General features: G+C 38.3%; 1 protein-coding gene across 1 annotated transcript; it reads left to right on the top strand.

Moving 5' to 3' along the window:
• Positions 1-1550: 1550 nt before the first annotated feature.
• On the top strand, positions 1551-12252 carry LOC126368989 (PDZ domain-containing protein 7-like). The gene is made up of 6 exons (XM_050013269.1): positions 1551-1662; positions 1971-2138; positions 5973-6124; positions 9653-9698; positions 11089-11169; positions 12081-12252. The coding sequence occupies exons 1-6, from the start codon at positions 1642-1644 to the stop codon at positions 12186-12188; spliced, it is 576 nt and encodes a 191-aa protein (XP_049869226.1). The 5' UTR covers positions 1551-1641; the 3' UTR covers positions 12189-12252.
• The last annotated feature ends 2833 nt before the right edge of the window (positions 12253-15085 follow it).

Here is a 15085-nt window from a genome sequence, read left to right as displayed (position 1 = left end):
CGTGAGCACCTAAATTGGTCATACCTACAGAACCGCCACCATAGCTGACCTTTTCTTCAATGCAGCATTGTGCATAGCGTTCTCCGTCTCTTCTGTAGACCTTGTTCCTTCCGTCGTTACCATACAGCATAATTTTACACTCATCAGAAAAGAGAACTTTGCTCCACTGTAGGTATGACCAATTTAGGTGCTCACGTGCAAAGTTAAGGCGCGCTCTTCGATGGTCTGCAGTTAATTTCGGCCCATTTGCTGGCTTATGCGGTACCAGTCCACGATCCTTCAACCTTCTTCTAATTGTAGAGTCACTTACAGCCACCCTTCGTACAACACGAAGCCGCTGCTGCAGTTGAAAAGCGTTAAGGCGTCGATTTCTTAAAGAAGTTGTTACAATAAATCGATCATCTCGCTCAGAAGTGACCCGATTCCTGCCAGATCCTGAACGGCGCGTGAACAAACCAGTCTCCCGATAACGTTTATAGACTCTATGAACAGATGACAGGCTTAGATGCAGTCTTGCAGCCACAACACGCTGACTAAGGCCAGAATCCAGCAATGCCACAACTTGGGCGGCTTCTGTGGGCGAAGTATCCATACGTTTTAGAAAAAAAACCTTTTTTCAGACGTCCCAAAGTCACAGTATTGAAATAAAAAACAAAAAGTTTAAGGATAGGCGCCAATTTTTAGTTTTTAAACGCTAAATGTACTCCAACCCTAAACACACATTTGTCTCAAAACAGTGATTCATTTCGTTTATAAGATAAACAAATGAAATTCTAATTTTGAATTTAGAATTTTCGCTTATTACTGTAATGGCCAAACTGCCAGCTATACATTTATGTATTTTTTTTCATCGTATGAATTCTTTTTTGTGTTAAATTCGGACAGAAACAATGAAAACGGAAGTGTTTCGATTTTTTTGATGAGAAGTGTATATTTGAATTTGAATTTGACTTCTCTTGCTTCATCCATGCGTGCTGGTTCAGAGTAGACTAATGACATCTCCAATTTGGTCAAGTTTCATCCTTCTAGGATACCATCATTGCAAAATAGTTTGTATACAATTTAAAAGAAAAAGAAGCAGGTACATAAAAAGCTTCGATCACATAAAAAAAACACGGCTCATAATAATTATAATAATATAATTATAATTTATTTGCTAATGGAAGAACAGTATCGAAAATACGTCATGAAACAAAATATTTCATTTAAAATCCACGTATTTATATTACTGCGAAAAGCCGGAAAAATGTTGTATTACATTTCGCAACAGAAGCTAGCTTGTATGGGTTTTAACATAATCATTATCACGCGTGTAAATATACGAAGAAAAGAATTTCCTCGATACATGTTTCTAGGTAAAAGTTGGTCGGGAATTGTTGGGTAAAACAAAAATTCTTAACGTGACCGTCGCATTATAATTAATGTGTTTTATTTGCGTTGTTGTGGCAGTCAATTTATTAATACCGTCCAATTAAGAGGAGGCCCCTTGGCCTATGCATCACTGATTAAGATAATGAATGAATAAGCACCAGTACAAATTCATTATTCAGCCGCCTCACGGGAACAAAAAGTGTTTTTACAGCAATTTTAACGCTAACTAAGTTTATTTTCCGCAACTTTAGCGTACAGGCCCTTATAATAATGGATGAAAAATTTAAAAATGTAAGTGAATTTTCAGTTTTTATAATTATATTAATGGTTCATATTGTATAAGGTCTATAAAGATAACCCCATTTCAAGCAACAAGAAACGAGCACTTGCGAGATCCGTGTTTCCATAAAATCTCTAATTATTTTTTAAGTTATCCTTCAAATTGTATTTTGTAATAAGATTTTTATATAGTACTACTCGTACAGATCATAAACTTTTATTTCTCAAGACAATTCTCCAGAATTTTTTTCAAACAAAAATCCCAAGTTCGTTTGCATCGAAGTTCTTGAAGTTATTGACTAACAAAGAGACAATTTCAGCGCAAATTACCGAAGGCTCTCGAGCTAGAGTTGAAGAAGGCAGCTGCTAGGCCCTCTTGGGAGTCACGCAACGAGGGGGTCCATGAGAGAGTGAACTTTGAGGACACTATCTGGGGGTTCAATCTCGCCGGGGGGTCCTACTACGACACCCCACTGCGAGTCACCCAGGTTCGTAAACAACTCACTGTACTAGAAAGTACTTATTTATTAGTTATTGCACATGGGACCGAAGGAGTGAAGACTATAGACAACCGAACCGGAGAGAAAATATGATTGGTCACCTGATACGACACGATTCATTTATAACAAACATCATAGAAGGAAAAATTGACGGGAAGAGAGGAAGGGGTAGATCTAGGAGAAAATTTATGAAACAAATAAAAGAGAAGGTACAGGACGTGTCGTATCAGGAGGTAAAGGATTTGGCGGGAAGAAGAGAGGAATAGCGATTACTCCACTGACAAGAGCGCAGCTCTTAAATTAAGAGAGAGATTGCACATAGGACAACCTAAAACACAATTTGATAATCTTTTTATCCCGGCTCGAACTGTAAACTGACAAAGGTGACAAAGGCTATATTTTGTCTCTTTCTAACCCACCCACTTCCCTAAAATGGGGGGTGGAAGTTTGTATGGAGCGTTCCGCAATTTTCAAAGTAGAAAGCTAAAAGTCGGTGAGTATGCGGACTAGTTGTGACTAACAAATAATGCATTATTTTTTGCGGAGCCCCTTCAAAAGGGGGGTGGAATTATATATGGGACTTTTTGCAGTATTTAAGGTAGGAAGCTAAATTTTGATACATTAGGAAAAGGGGGAAAGAAACCCCCCGGGACGGAGGAATGGAAAGAGGAAGGCCTTTGCCCAGCAGTGGGATCTTCCAGGCTCGATTAGATTAGATTAGGAAAAGGGGACCGTGTTACGCCGAATTTAACGCGAGTGAAGCCGCGGGAATAAGCTAGTAAGAAAAGAAATGGTACTTTTTTTTGACGTGACTTATTGTAAATTTGCCGCAGATGGCATTAACTACTTGGCCGGACAAATAGGGAGCGCTGAAGGCTTTCACTCGATACAACGTTTAAGACAACAGCCTGAGGGTGCCCAGTTGGGCGCGAACCTCGGCTCAGGGCGTCGTCTGAGAGGAAAAATATTTGAAAGAATTAATCGACCCTAGTGGGTCGATAGCGATAAGCGCTGGATGAGGGAAATCGTCGACCACGCCGGCGGGGTCGGTATCGGGGTCCTGAAGTGTTTGGTGTCGCGAGCTGATTGTCTGCCTCTATGGCTAGAGTAATCGGGAAAGAAATAGTACAAAAGTGAGCCTAATGAATGTCAAGTCACGCGTTGGAATTATAAAATAACTAATAAACTGAACCAACCGACGTTTATTATTTAAAAAAAGAAACATCTCACCCCGACAGACAAAAGATAAAGCGCTCTTTAGATCTCGAACAGCGTTTCCCGACTTGCATTTCCCAATTTTTCCTTAAACCCATTTCTCGTTATTAATTTTATTACAGTCCGGTTTCAACAAAGTGGGATGAACGGCTGCTTCTGACAATTAAAATGATCGTTGGAACAGATACTGATCGTTTTGCCTCAGGCCCTTGGAGGGAAAAGGGAATTAAAATAAAATAACTCTCTTTGTGATTTTATTTCTAACCCAAATCTTCGACTTCAGTGACTGCGGTAACGAAAGGGCAAAATGAGTAATACACACATACAAACCGATTATGCCTAGCACTCGATCATAATACAAAATGTTTACTAAGAGGTAAATGAGAGGTAAACGACCTCCGTGGTCCAGCGGTTGGGCTCACGATCCGGAGGTCCCGGGTTCGATACCCAGTAGGGACATATCACAAAAATTACTTTGTGGTCCCTAGTTTGGTTAGAAAATTACTGGCTGACCACCAGATTGTCCAAAAGTAAGATGGTCCGTGCTTCGGAAGGCACGTTAAGCCGTTAGTCCCGGTTACTACTTACTGATGTAAGTAAGAAGTCGTTACATGAGCCATGTCAGGGGCCTTTGGCGGCTCAATAGTAACCCGGTTGGTACTTCAACCTGACAACCCACATGATAGAAGAATAAATTGCACGGAATACTTAGAAGATAGAAATTCCGGCTCGGGCTTTCAGCCACTGAATTCTACTTTATGAGTTAATTCATACGTATTTGGAACATTGATAATTGGTAGATAGTTATTTTTTTTCTTACTAATAATAATATGGAATCATCAGAATCATCATCTCCCTAGCATTATCTATTTGATTTGACAGGTCCGGTTTTTTACAGAAGCGACTGCCTGTCTGACCTTCCAATGCGAAGAGAAAACCAGCCCAATACAGGTTAGGTCACATATCCCCGAAACGCATTTCTCAAGAATGTGGGTTTCCTCACGATGTTTTCCTTCACCGCTGAGCACGTGAGAATCATTTATAATTCAAACATGAATTCAAAAACAAATTTTAAATCATTGGTTTAGGCCGCTGGGATAAAATATAGGCACATGGGACTTAAGCATGGCTGGTGAGGAGTGCTACTCGTGGGTCAATTTAATAGGTTCACGAGAAAACAGGGGTTTCCCAAATGTAATCTTGGTACTAGGAACATAACTTTTATACTACAAAATACATCCTTATCAGCATTGAAACGATACTGGATATAAATATACATATTTATGTAAAATTAAGCGAATATTTTCCGCTCAAAATTAATTATGGACGTAGCAGACTTTAATTTGGATAATTTTGTGTGCGTGAATTGAATTTACGCTACAATAGTCCATTTCCTTTCACGCTTGTTAGCCAAAATCGGCATGTACGCAAACTCCCGAGTAGAAATTCGGATTTCCCGGTGCATTCAATAATTCACAAACACTACTCATTCAAAATTCCTGCTCCCTATCAATCTTCCAGGGTATTCGTAGTCTACGAACCATTGTTCCGATGTTGCATTTTGGATCGATATTTAATAAGCCTGATCCCCTTTCATTCATATCTATTCATAGACTGACATTGTCGTCTCTTCAAACACTCTTAAGGCCAATTGTGCCGTATCAACTCGTTTCAATCAACAATTGCTGTTGAAGATTATCTATTTTGTGACGAGGTTTTTCTTGTAGCTTCTTTTCCCTGGCTATACAGGTTGTGAGAAGCTGCAGTAGTTTTAGGCTTTTTGTTTGACGTGACTTATTGTAGATTTGCCGCAGATGGCATTAACTTTACTACTTGGCCGGACAAATGGGGAGCGCTGAAGGTTCTCACCCGGTACAACGTTTAAGACAACAGGCCTGAGGGTGCTCAGTTGAGCGCGAACCTCGGCTCAGGGCGTCGTTTGGTGTCGCGAGCTGTTTGGCTGCCTCTATGGCTAAGTAGTTTTAGGCGGATGAGACGTTCGTTATGTAAAAATTGACGATTCAAAGTGTAACTATGTTACAAGCGGTCAACGTATGTATAAATATATGCCAGCCAAGCTAAATTGAGTCCAAAAATGATCAAATAATTGGATTGAACTTCGCGTGGCTGTCAAATACTTTCACCACGTGTTGAACTTTTATTTGTAAGGCGGTGTGTGTCATTCATATCATGTCATTTCTGGCAAATCTACAATAAGCACGTAGAAAAGAAAAGAAAAATAATATGGTAGAATTGGAATAGGGAGGCTGAGGTGTACATACCGCGATCATCCAATCGAGTCTGCATGAAAACCGCGGCGCGATTTTTATTGAGCGCTTCGACCAATAAACGATACGCATACTATCTACGTATATGAACATCAAACGGCTATTAGTCGAAGACCTCGCTACAATTCGCGCCGCGCGCGTCGCGGTTACCATGCAGAGCCTACTGGATGTTTTAAAGAAAGGCCAGGTCAAAACTAATCTAAACCAGAAGACTTGAACTGAAATGCCGTGGTCGCTGGCTACTCCAATGAGAAATATTGTGATGATAGTAAATAATTGAATATTTTTCCTGGAATTAACATTGAAATAAAATTCGTAGGTGCGAGATAGCAGCAGGGCGGAGCATGCTGGGATCAAAGTGGGAGACCTCCTGATGAGCATCAATGGCATCGACACCTCGACGCTGACAGTGCAAGAGGCTCACGATATCATCGTCGAATGCGGACTCGAGATCAAACTGGCTTTAGCTGCGTATGTGTACATACAGGGTGATAGTGACATCGTAACGAAAACTTTGAGGAATGATTCAGACTATAATTCTGAGTTGATATCAAGTGGAATTTTCCCTCGCAAAAGTATGGAAGTGGAAAATTCCACTTGATATTAACTCAGAATCATGGTCTCAATTAGTATTCCCTCAGTATTCGTTACGATGTCATTACCATCCTGTATATTATACTTACCTTTAATTTAGCTTCTTTAACTAGCTTTTCAACAAAGTACCCTCTCATATAAACATTTAAATCTATCTGTTATCAATCAATATAAATATATGTAAGTAAAGGTAAGTAAATAAATAAAATTAATACTACTATTAGTGGCCAGATATCGTAATTATACTTACTTACAACATGAATAACGCGCGCGACGCGATAATTGAGCCAATAGATTCGTTTTATTAATCGCATAGACAAGAGAGTTGGCTCATTTATCGCATAGAATAAGGAATGGTAACTACGTACACAGAGCAGTAACTCTCCTCTCAGCTTCAATTCACGACCTCATCCCGTCTTACTTTGGCATAGAATAAGGAATAATACTACTTATAGGACGGCAACTGAGCTAGGTAGATAGGTTTAAACTCAAACCCCGGTTTACTTTAGTCTTCAATCGTATGGGCGTCAGTCGTCAAACCACAGATGCGTGTCTACGATAACGTCAATGTGTAGTGTCAGTGTAAAACGAAGTTCTTTGTATGAATTGTCCGGGTGTGACTTTAGTAAATAAGGGTGAAGGGGGGAATAAGTGTGAGCGAGATGCACGCGGATTGCACGCGTTAGGCGGCACACGGTAATAATGAGATTTTTGTATGCAGTGTCCAGTGTGTGGTTCAGGTCAAAATAAACTACTTATTATGATGTATGAAGATTTTGATAACAGAGAAGAATCGAAATCGATGTGACAGAATCGCATCGAGTGGAATTGTTAATAGAACAGTTACTACAGGTATTATTTTGTACCGGTTAAGATTGACAACATTTGCATCATCAACCCGATGAAAACACATGATACCGGGTTGTTACCGTGTTAAAATCAGGGATTTGAAACTCCCGAGATTTTAGCCCTGCAAGTGACATTATCAAGGAGTGATAATTTTCTAAAGACAAACATATCTACCATCTACCTTATTTCTGTGCCGTTCGTTTGTTACGTGGTAAGAATCCGGTATTATGTACTCGTATATTAATTATGATAATAACCGCGCAAACCTCAAACAATGTATAACTCGATGAAAGATCGTTTATTTATAACTTACAAAATAATTCCTTTGCGTTCAACTTGTAGGTGGATGTCAGGCAAACATTTCGTTTTCGAGAAAACTTTGTAAAGCTCCATATTTTGTTGGTGGATGTTAAATAAACTTAGCGATGAGTAAACAGAAATGAACCGTCTAGAATATTCCAGAACTAAGTCTCCGCCCGCGACCCTGTCCGCGTGGAATTCGATTATCGCATGCGCCATTTCTTTTCATCCGCCTAGGAGATAATTCAAAAATAAAAACCATATTGGTGCTAATTCCTATAAACATCATCTAATTTTATTTTAAGTTATATCTGTCATTCTCTTATCCGCCGAAAAGGAAAGGGCCCGTCTCGAATCGACAAGCATAAAATTTATGGAACACACGTCAATTTTAAGCACAAATCTAAAACAACCGTATAAAAATTTTGCATTGGCTAATAACCCGACAGAATTAAGTTGACAACACATATCGAACCGTTTGCATACCAGCGAAATACCTTTTTGATTCGCCCGGGTTATTCGTTCATTTACTCATTCTTCCTAACATTAAGAGCTGTCAATCATCCGTCCCTTTCCTTTTTGTTGGATAAGAAAATGACAGGTATAATAACTTAAAGTAAAATTAGGAGGTGTCTGCAGGAATCGGGGCCATTATCTTCCTCCCCGGATCATAGAATAAAGAATAATACTGCGTATAGAATAGTAACTCCGCCCCGCACCAATTTGTATCGGGCGCCGAGCTAGATTTACCTCACCCCCTCTGGGTCTTACTTTAGTCTAAATGGCCGTAAGCCGTAAAGGGATAAGAGAGAGCGCGTGCAAACTGGCTGTCCTACTCGTACTTAGTACGCGGTAAGAATGAGATTTTATCATGGACTGTCCAGTTTGTGCTTAGATCTAAAATCTCCATACCAAATTTTATCTAAATCGGTCCTGCAGTTTAAGCGTAAAAGGGTAACAGACAGACAGACGAACGTACTTTCCCATTCGTAATATTAGTATGGATGATGCATACTGGTGTAGTTCTCAGCAAAAACTAATCTAAAGTTCAAAAGCCCAGACTTGTTTTGTTTTTCATGGATGCAGTTTTATTTATGCTTTCAACTCTTGAATGATAAACATTCTGTCTTTGATAAACAGGTAGTTAATTAAAAGCAAGAAGTAATAGTTCCCTTTTTCACGCAAACATAACAATTCATAGTCATGTCTATAAAACTAGGGGTGGGTAGGGCCGTCTTAAGCTATGCTGGAGACCTTGGGCACACTAGAATTTGGGACCCTTTTGGAAAGTAAACAAAGCAAGTTTTATTACTATCAATTTGTACAATGACTTATTTACTCTTAATTGTACATATTATTACATAATTAATGCCAAAAAATAAAAATAGTATAGTAGTAGTAGTATGTTTTCTTTGTATGTTTCCTGTGTCTGTTTCATTGTGTACAAATAAATAAATAAATAAATAAATAGTAATACAAAAGGTGGACTTATCTCTAAAAGAGATCTCTTCCAGCCAACCCCGCATGGTGTGAGAGGTCAATAACGTGGGAAGGCACAAAGTGTTCAAAAAACAAAAAAAAACGTATATACATACATACAAATATATACATATAGTATATAATGAAGATAATGCTCTTTTAATTAAGGTTTGACAGAAGCAACTGATGGATGTTCTCTAGTATTTTATATGTTGTTGTGTTATAATACGTATATGTCTGTCATGAGGAGTCAAATATTATAATTTATTATTCATTATGACATTAGTACTCTGATGGTTTTTGGTTCAATTTTCAACCGTAAAAATACAATTCCTAATTCAAAAAATATAGTGGCCCCTTTGCATCGAGATTTAGGAAATACTCTCATATTGGCCCCGATTCCTGCAGACACCTCCTAAATTAATTTTAAGTTATACCTGTCATTTTCATACCCGCCGAAAATGAAAGGGACGGATGATTGACAGCTCTTAATTTTAGGAATAATGAACAAATGAATGAATAACCCGGGCGAATCAAAAAGGTATCACGCTGGTATGCAAACCGTTTGACGTGTGCGTAAAATTTTTAGACGGTTGTTTTAGATTTGTGCTTAAAATTGACGTGTGTTCCATAAATTTTATGCTTGTCGATTACCCGTCCCTTTCCTTTTCGGAGGTTAAGAAAATGACGGATATAACTTAAAATAAAATTAGATGGTGTTTACACGAATTAGCAACATTGCCTTCTACATCTATTAATATGTATAATCTATTTCAGGCCTGATGTGGAAGAGACAACACATTACATCTATCAGGATGAAATAGTAAGTGCTTAGTTTATGGCCCATCAGGCTCTGAGCATTTTATAGTGTAAACTTTTATATTGAAAGAGTTCGCCCACTGGGCTTAGCATAGCGTTTAACCTAACAATGAGTGAACTTTTATCAACTCATTAACAGGTAAGCATCTCTGGTTGGATTTGCTGCTTCAGATTGATCGACTTTCCAGACTACCTTCCCCAAAAAATATATAGATGGCGCTGTTCATATTTAACGTGATCTTTTCTTCTTCTTCTTTATTTTCTTCTTCTTTTGACGTGATAATAGGATAGTTTCCAACTAGTCAAATCAGTTACCATTTAGCACACCCCGGACACTTCAAACAACGTCGTTTTACACAGACACTACACATTGACGTTATCGTACACGCGCATCTGCGTGTCTGTGTGTGACGTCTGACGCCATACGTTTCAAGTCTAAACCACGTTCGAGGGGGGGGTGAGGTAAACCTAGCTCAGACACTGGTGGGGAGCGGAGAGTTGCCGTTCTAAAAAAAAAGAAAAAGCATCCCGTGCCATCATGGAAAAAGTGACAGAATGTCGCACTAATTATTACATTTTTCTTTATTAAAAATCATAAATAAATTAAATAGAAATAAAAAATGATTTTCGTCACCTTTAGATCTGTCTTTATTTGGTAGGTAATTTATTTATGATCTAGAAAAGTACCCAATAACCTATTTTTTCATTACTCGGGATAAGTATATACATATATAATTATTCAAAAATATAACCTAAAGACAAAGGTATATTTTATATAAAAATAATTGTTAAGCAGGCACTACACATCTTCCAGCCATCATTATTCTGATCAGAATAAAGATAAGCAATATAATTATAAATATAATGTATCTGATCCAAATATCAAGCACTTGAACATATAATAAACAGACATGCATCTTTTATCTTTGTTTTTGGGTATAAATGATTACCCTTGTTATTACACCCAGGCACAACACATTTTCCTCCCATTATTATTCTGATCAAAAGTAAGAGAAGCAATATAGGTAGCAACATTATATTATACATTATCTGATCTAAATTGCAAGCAAAAAATATTTTCTATAATAATATGTTTCTGCCATCACATTGTCATTGTACATACATAAACTGCCTATATACGTCCCACTGCTGGGCACAGGCCTCTCCTCAATCAACCGGAGGGGGTATGAAGCATAACTCCACCACGCTGTTCCAATGCGAGTTGGTGGAGGTGGTGGTTGGTGTACATTGTCATTATATTTTTGAATAATTACATACCCGATAATTCAAATCTGGACAACCCCGTCTATATTATTTTTGGGAACATAATAAAAAAAAAAATAACCAGAAAAGTCCCTCATTGATAACATTGATAAATATTTTAATGTTTACAGGAAAACGAACTGACAGAAGCGAGACGTCTGCGAGAACTTGAGAGAAAAAAGCTACAGAAAACGTTCAAAGGAGCCAGAACGGTAATTGATACAAAATTAAACTTACCTAATATAAATTTAACTTTAAACACAGACCGGTTAAGTGTTATCGTTTGATGTGGAGATCGTATCATTTTGTTGTTTAATCGTGTATAAGTACCTACCTTGTATTCTTAAATATCTCATAATCATTTTTATCAATACCACGGACAAAGACAGAGATATTAAATTTAATGAATGAAAATGAAGCTAATCCTAATGATACTACACATTGTCACTAGATGTCACTTGTTTTCATATATAAGCTTATACGGTTAGCGACATCTAGGTACACCATGGCGAAATACAGTAACAATACAGAGTGTTACCGAAAACTGAGGAAGATGATTCAGACCTTGATCTGAGTTAATATCAAGCGGAAATTTTCTAATTCACGATGTTTTTGCAATTCATTTTAAATTATTTTCAACTTGCGTTCAACTTTTGCGATAAAAAATTCAACTTGATATAAACTCAGAATCATGAGCCGAATCATCCCCCTCAGTATTCGTACGATGTCATTTACACCGTGTACAAGTAGGTACTTACAGGTAGTTATAATGTATGGGTGTTAGTGACAACGTAACGAAAACTTTGAGGGATGATTCACACCATGATTCTGAGTTGATATCAAGTAGAATTTCCTCTCGGAAAAATCATGATGGTGTCTTTTTAAATTGTTTTCATTGTCATACTTTTGCGACGGAAAATTCTACTTGACATCAACTCGGAATTCATGGTGTGAATCAACCCTCAAAGTTTTTTTTCATTAAGTACGTTGTCTAGAAACTCTGTATACTGCGGTCCAAACCTAAAGTATAAAAAAAGCATCAGTGGCGAGCATTGATACCAAATCTTAAATATATAGAAGGGACCAGTCATTAGACATGCTTCAACTATGATTATCTTTTCAGAACGAAGCGTGGAGTATCGCCTGGCCATGCAGCAAAAAACGTGACGTGATGTATAAAGAATCCAACTGCTTCCTCGTTCCCAGCGCTTATGTTGCTAAACATCAGTAAGTTTTACCCTCAATGCATGTCCCTAGAGCATTCTAAGTTCCGGAGATTTTCCAACATAGGAAACAAGGTGAAGCGAGCCACGGTCTCATACAAACTCTGCCCGAGCACCCGATATCGCCTTCATTCCTCGTGCCACGTTGGATTTCGAAACAAATTGACGATTTGAATGTAAGTGACTCGTCACTTTCGTACCGTCAGTGCGAATGAAACAAATCTTTTGTCTCTTTCGCGCTAATCCAGTGGTTCTTAACTGGATCAACGGACCCCTAGGGGTCCCAGAAACCTAGCAAAGTGGTGCGCGAAGTCATCAATGAGCATCATGATTACCTATCTATTAGGATTTTAATTTACTTTACTTATAAAAATAAATGAAAAAGAGTGCCGTTAGTTCCCATTCACTTTTAAAATAAGTACCTTTTTGTATTAGTTTAACAAATAAAAATAACATCGTTGATTTTATGATTAAATATGTAATTTCTACGTGATTATTCATAGAAAAGAACCCCAAAAACACTTAATAATGTTTATTATCCAAATAATAGATAGTATATAATGTAAACATAAATCTAAATGTATACTGCCTATGCACGTCCCACTGCTGGGCACAGGCCTCCCCTCAACATTACTTTTGTATGCGCAAATGTTAAATTGCAATATTGCTTCTTTAGATGAATTGCTTCGATGTTCCCTTTTTTAACTCCCCTGTTGTCATTCTAATCAAACGTTAAAAGAGGTATACTTACCCTATATTCCGCTTACGAAACAAGAACGTGTTTGTCTGAGACTCACGGTGGCGCGACTGAGGAGAACTACTCCCTGGCTGGACCCCAAATAAAATTCATTTTCTTTTAATGCTTTGATATTCTATTTTAGCCCAGTTGGTAGAACGCTTGTTTCTCACTTTGAGGTCGCAGGCTCAAGCCAATGATTGTAGATTCTGTTTTTCCAAATCATAAATAATTATCACGTAGTCAGCAGTGAAGGTAAACATCGTGAGGATACCCACATTCCCGAGAAATGCATTTTCGGAGCTAACCTAATCTGGCTGGTTTTCCCTTCGTAGGTTGGAAGGTCAGACAGGCAGTCGCTTCTGTAAAAAATCGGACCTGTCAAATCTTCAGGTTAGGTAAGCGGGCCCTGTGAAAAACGGGATGATGCTAGGGAGATACTATTTTTTTCTGAGTATACACGTGAATGTAGAGGTTGTTTTGATTTTATTGATGTAATTAGATTTTGTTACTGAATAAAAGTCTGGCCAGCATTACGCTGGAATAATGAGTTTTGACATCACCAAAAAAATTTAAACATCGAACTCTTTTTTTCTTTTTTTCCTCGTTTTTCCTTGTACTTATTCTGTGTTTGAAATGAAATGAAAATGGCATTTATTTTCTTAATTACATAAATAGAGAAAATGAGCCCAGTAAGCAAAATAAATTCAATCGTGTAGGGAAATGACTCTCAACTTCCTCCTAGCCTTACAAATGTATAAATCTACTAATAGGTAATAAAATAACTTACTTACTACTTAAAGTTAAACTAATAAAGTGCGTGCGTACGTGTGTGTGTGTGTGTCTGAATGTGTGTATGCGTGTGTGCATGCGTGTGTGTGTGTGTGTGCCTGTGTGAGATAGAGAGAGAGAGAGTGAGAGAGAGAGAGAGAGAGAGAGTGTGTGTGTGCATGCCCTACGGAGACTACTCGTAGGTTCCTCGGGATCTAAATAAAAAAATCAAAAGAGTTTTATTGCAATTGTTCTAATTGTATTTGTACGCAATAAAGTGTTTGTTCATTCATTCTTTGTTACGCCTGGTCCAAAAGACCGATGCTATCCACGCGCAGTCAGAAAGGCCCTTGAATGTCCGACGCTACATATCCGAAGCGAGTTGTTGTGTTTAGGTGTCTAGTACCTAGCCTACACTAACAAGAACTTTACAACCGAGACGGATACTACGGGAACTGTGAGCGAATTTGCTAAAGCTCTAAATGAAGCTCAGAGCATTCCGGTTCGTTGGATGATTTTGAACTGTAATAAAATCCCGTATTCACCATCACCTCCGCTTCAGCTTACCTAAGCGACAACGGACTTTTTTCTTACCCTACTAAGTACTATTTTTGCGTAGAACGCAGTGCCATTTTTACCCGACTGCGGCGAAGCAAAAAGGAGGGTTATGTGTTTGACCCCCCTGTATGAGAGGTCCAGTTTTTTACAAAGGCGACTGCCTATCTGACCTTCCAACTGGCGAAGGGAAAGCCAGCCTAATAAAGGTGAAAAATTTTGGCAATGTAGGTAATAAAATCCTGTATTTATAACTCGCTAATCATTTATTCAGTTCGATATCGCGTAAGCGTACACAAAACTCCACTGTTCACTATTACAGATTCTGCTTAGGATTTTTCCTTAACAATAGCCTTCAGCGAACTGATTATTACCCTGGCTCTTCCAACTACCCCTCTCATCCCCACCTCTTTCTTACCCCACTGAGTTCTACTTTTACGTAGAACGCAGTGCCTTTTTTACACGACTGTGGCGAAGCGCGAAGTGTGTTTGACCGCTATGTATGTACGGTCACGAGCATTAATATGTATACACTTTGGTACCATGTCACATTAACTTTTTTGACAAATTGAACTGTAAGTCTCACTAAATGTCAAATATGTTAGTGCGACAGAGTCCTAAAGTGGGTACTTATGCAACTTTGTTCCAGCCTAACTTCCAAACCACTTGTCAGAATTTAACAAATGAGGTGTCGCTAGAAACGTCTTCATTGTCTGGTGGTTATAGGCTATGTGACGTCACGCTAAATTCAATGTGGCGCCCTCTAGAGGACCTTGGAGCATAGGCTTTATATCTTTATAAATAAAACCCCAATAAGTAACATAAACAGCCTATATACGTCCC

Source organism: Pectinophora gossypiella, chromosome 8 (assembly GCF_024362695.1).
Source record: "Pectinophora gossypiella chromosome 8, ilPecGoss1.1, whole genome shotgun sequence".
Lineage (NCBI taxonomy): Eukaryota > Metazoa > Arthropoda > Insecta > Lepidoptera > Gelechiidae > Pectinophora > Pectinophora gossypiella.
Note: the sequence above shows the minus strand (reverse complement) of the source record. Positions and strands in the feature narration are given on the sequence as shown.

Bases quoted from the DNA above. Each gene is read 5' to 3' on its own strand.
- LOC126368989 (XM_050013269.1), top strand. From the start codon at position 1,642: ATGGATGAAAAATTTAAAAAT. The intron at 6,125-9,652 runs GTATGTGTACAT...AATCTATTTCAG, and splicing joins ATCAAACTGGCTTTAGCTGC to GCCTGATGTGGAAGAGACAA. The intron at 11,170-12,080 runs GTAATTGATACA...TTATCTTTTCAG, and splicing joins CGTTCAAAGGAGCCAGAACG to AACGAAGCGTGGAGTATCGC.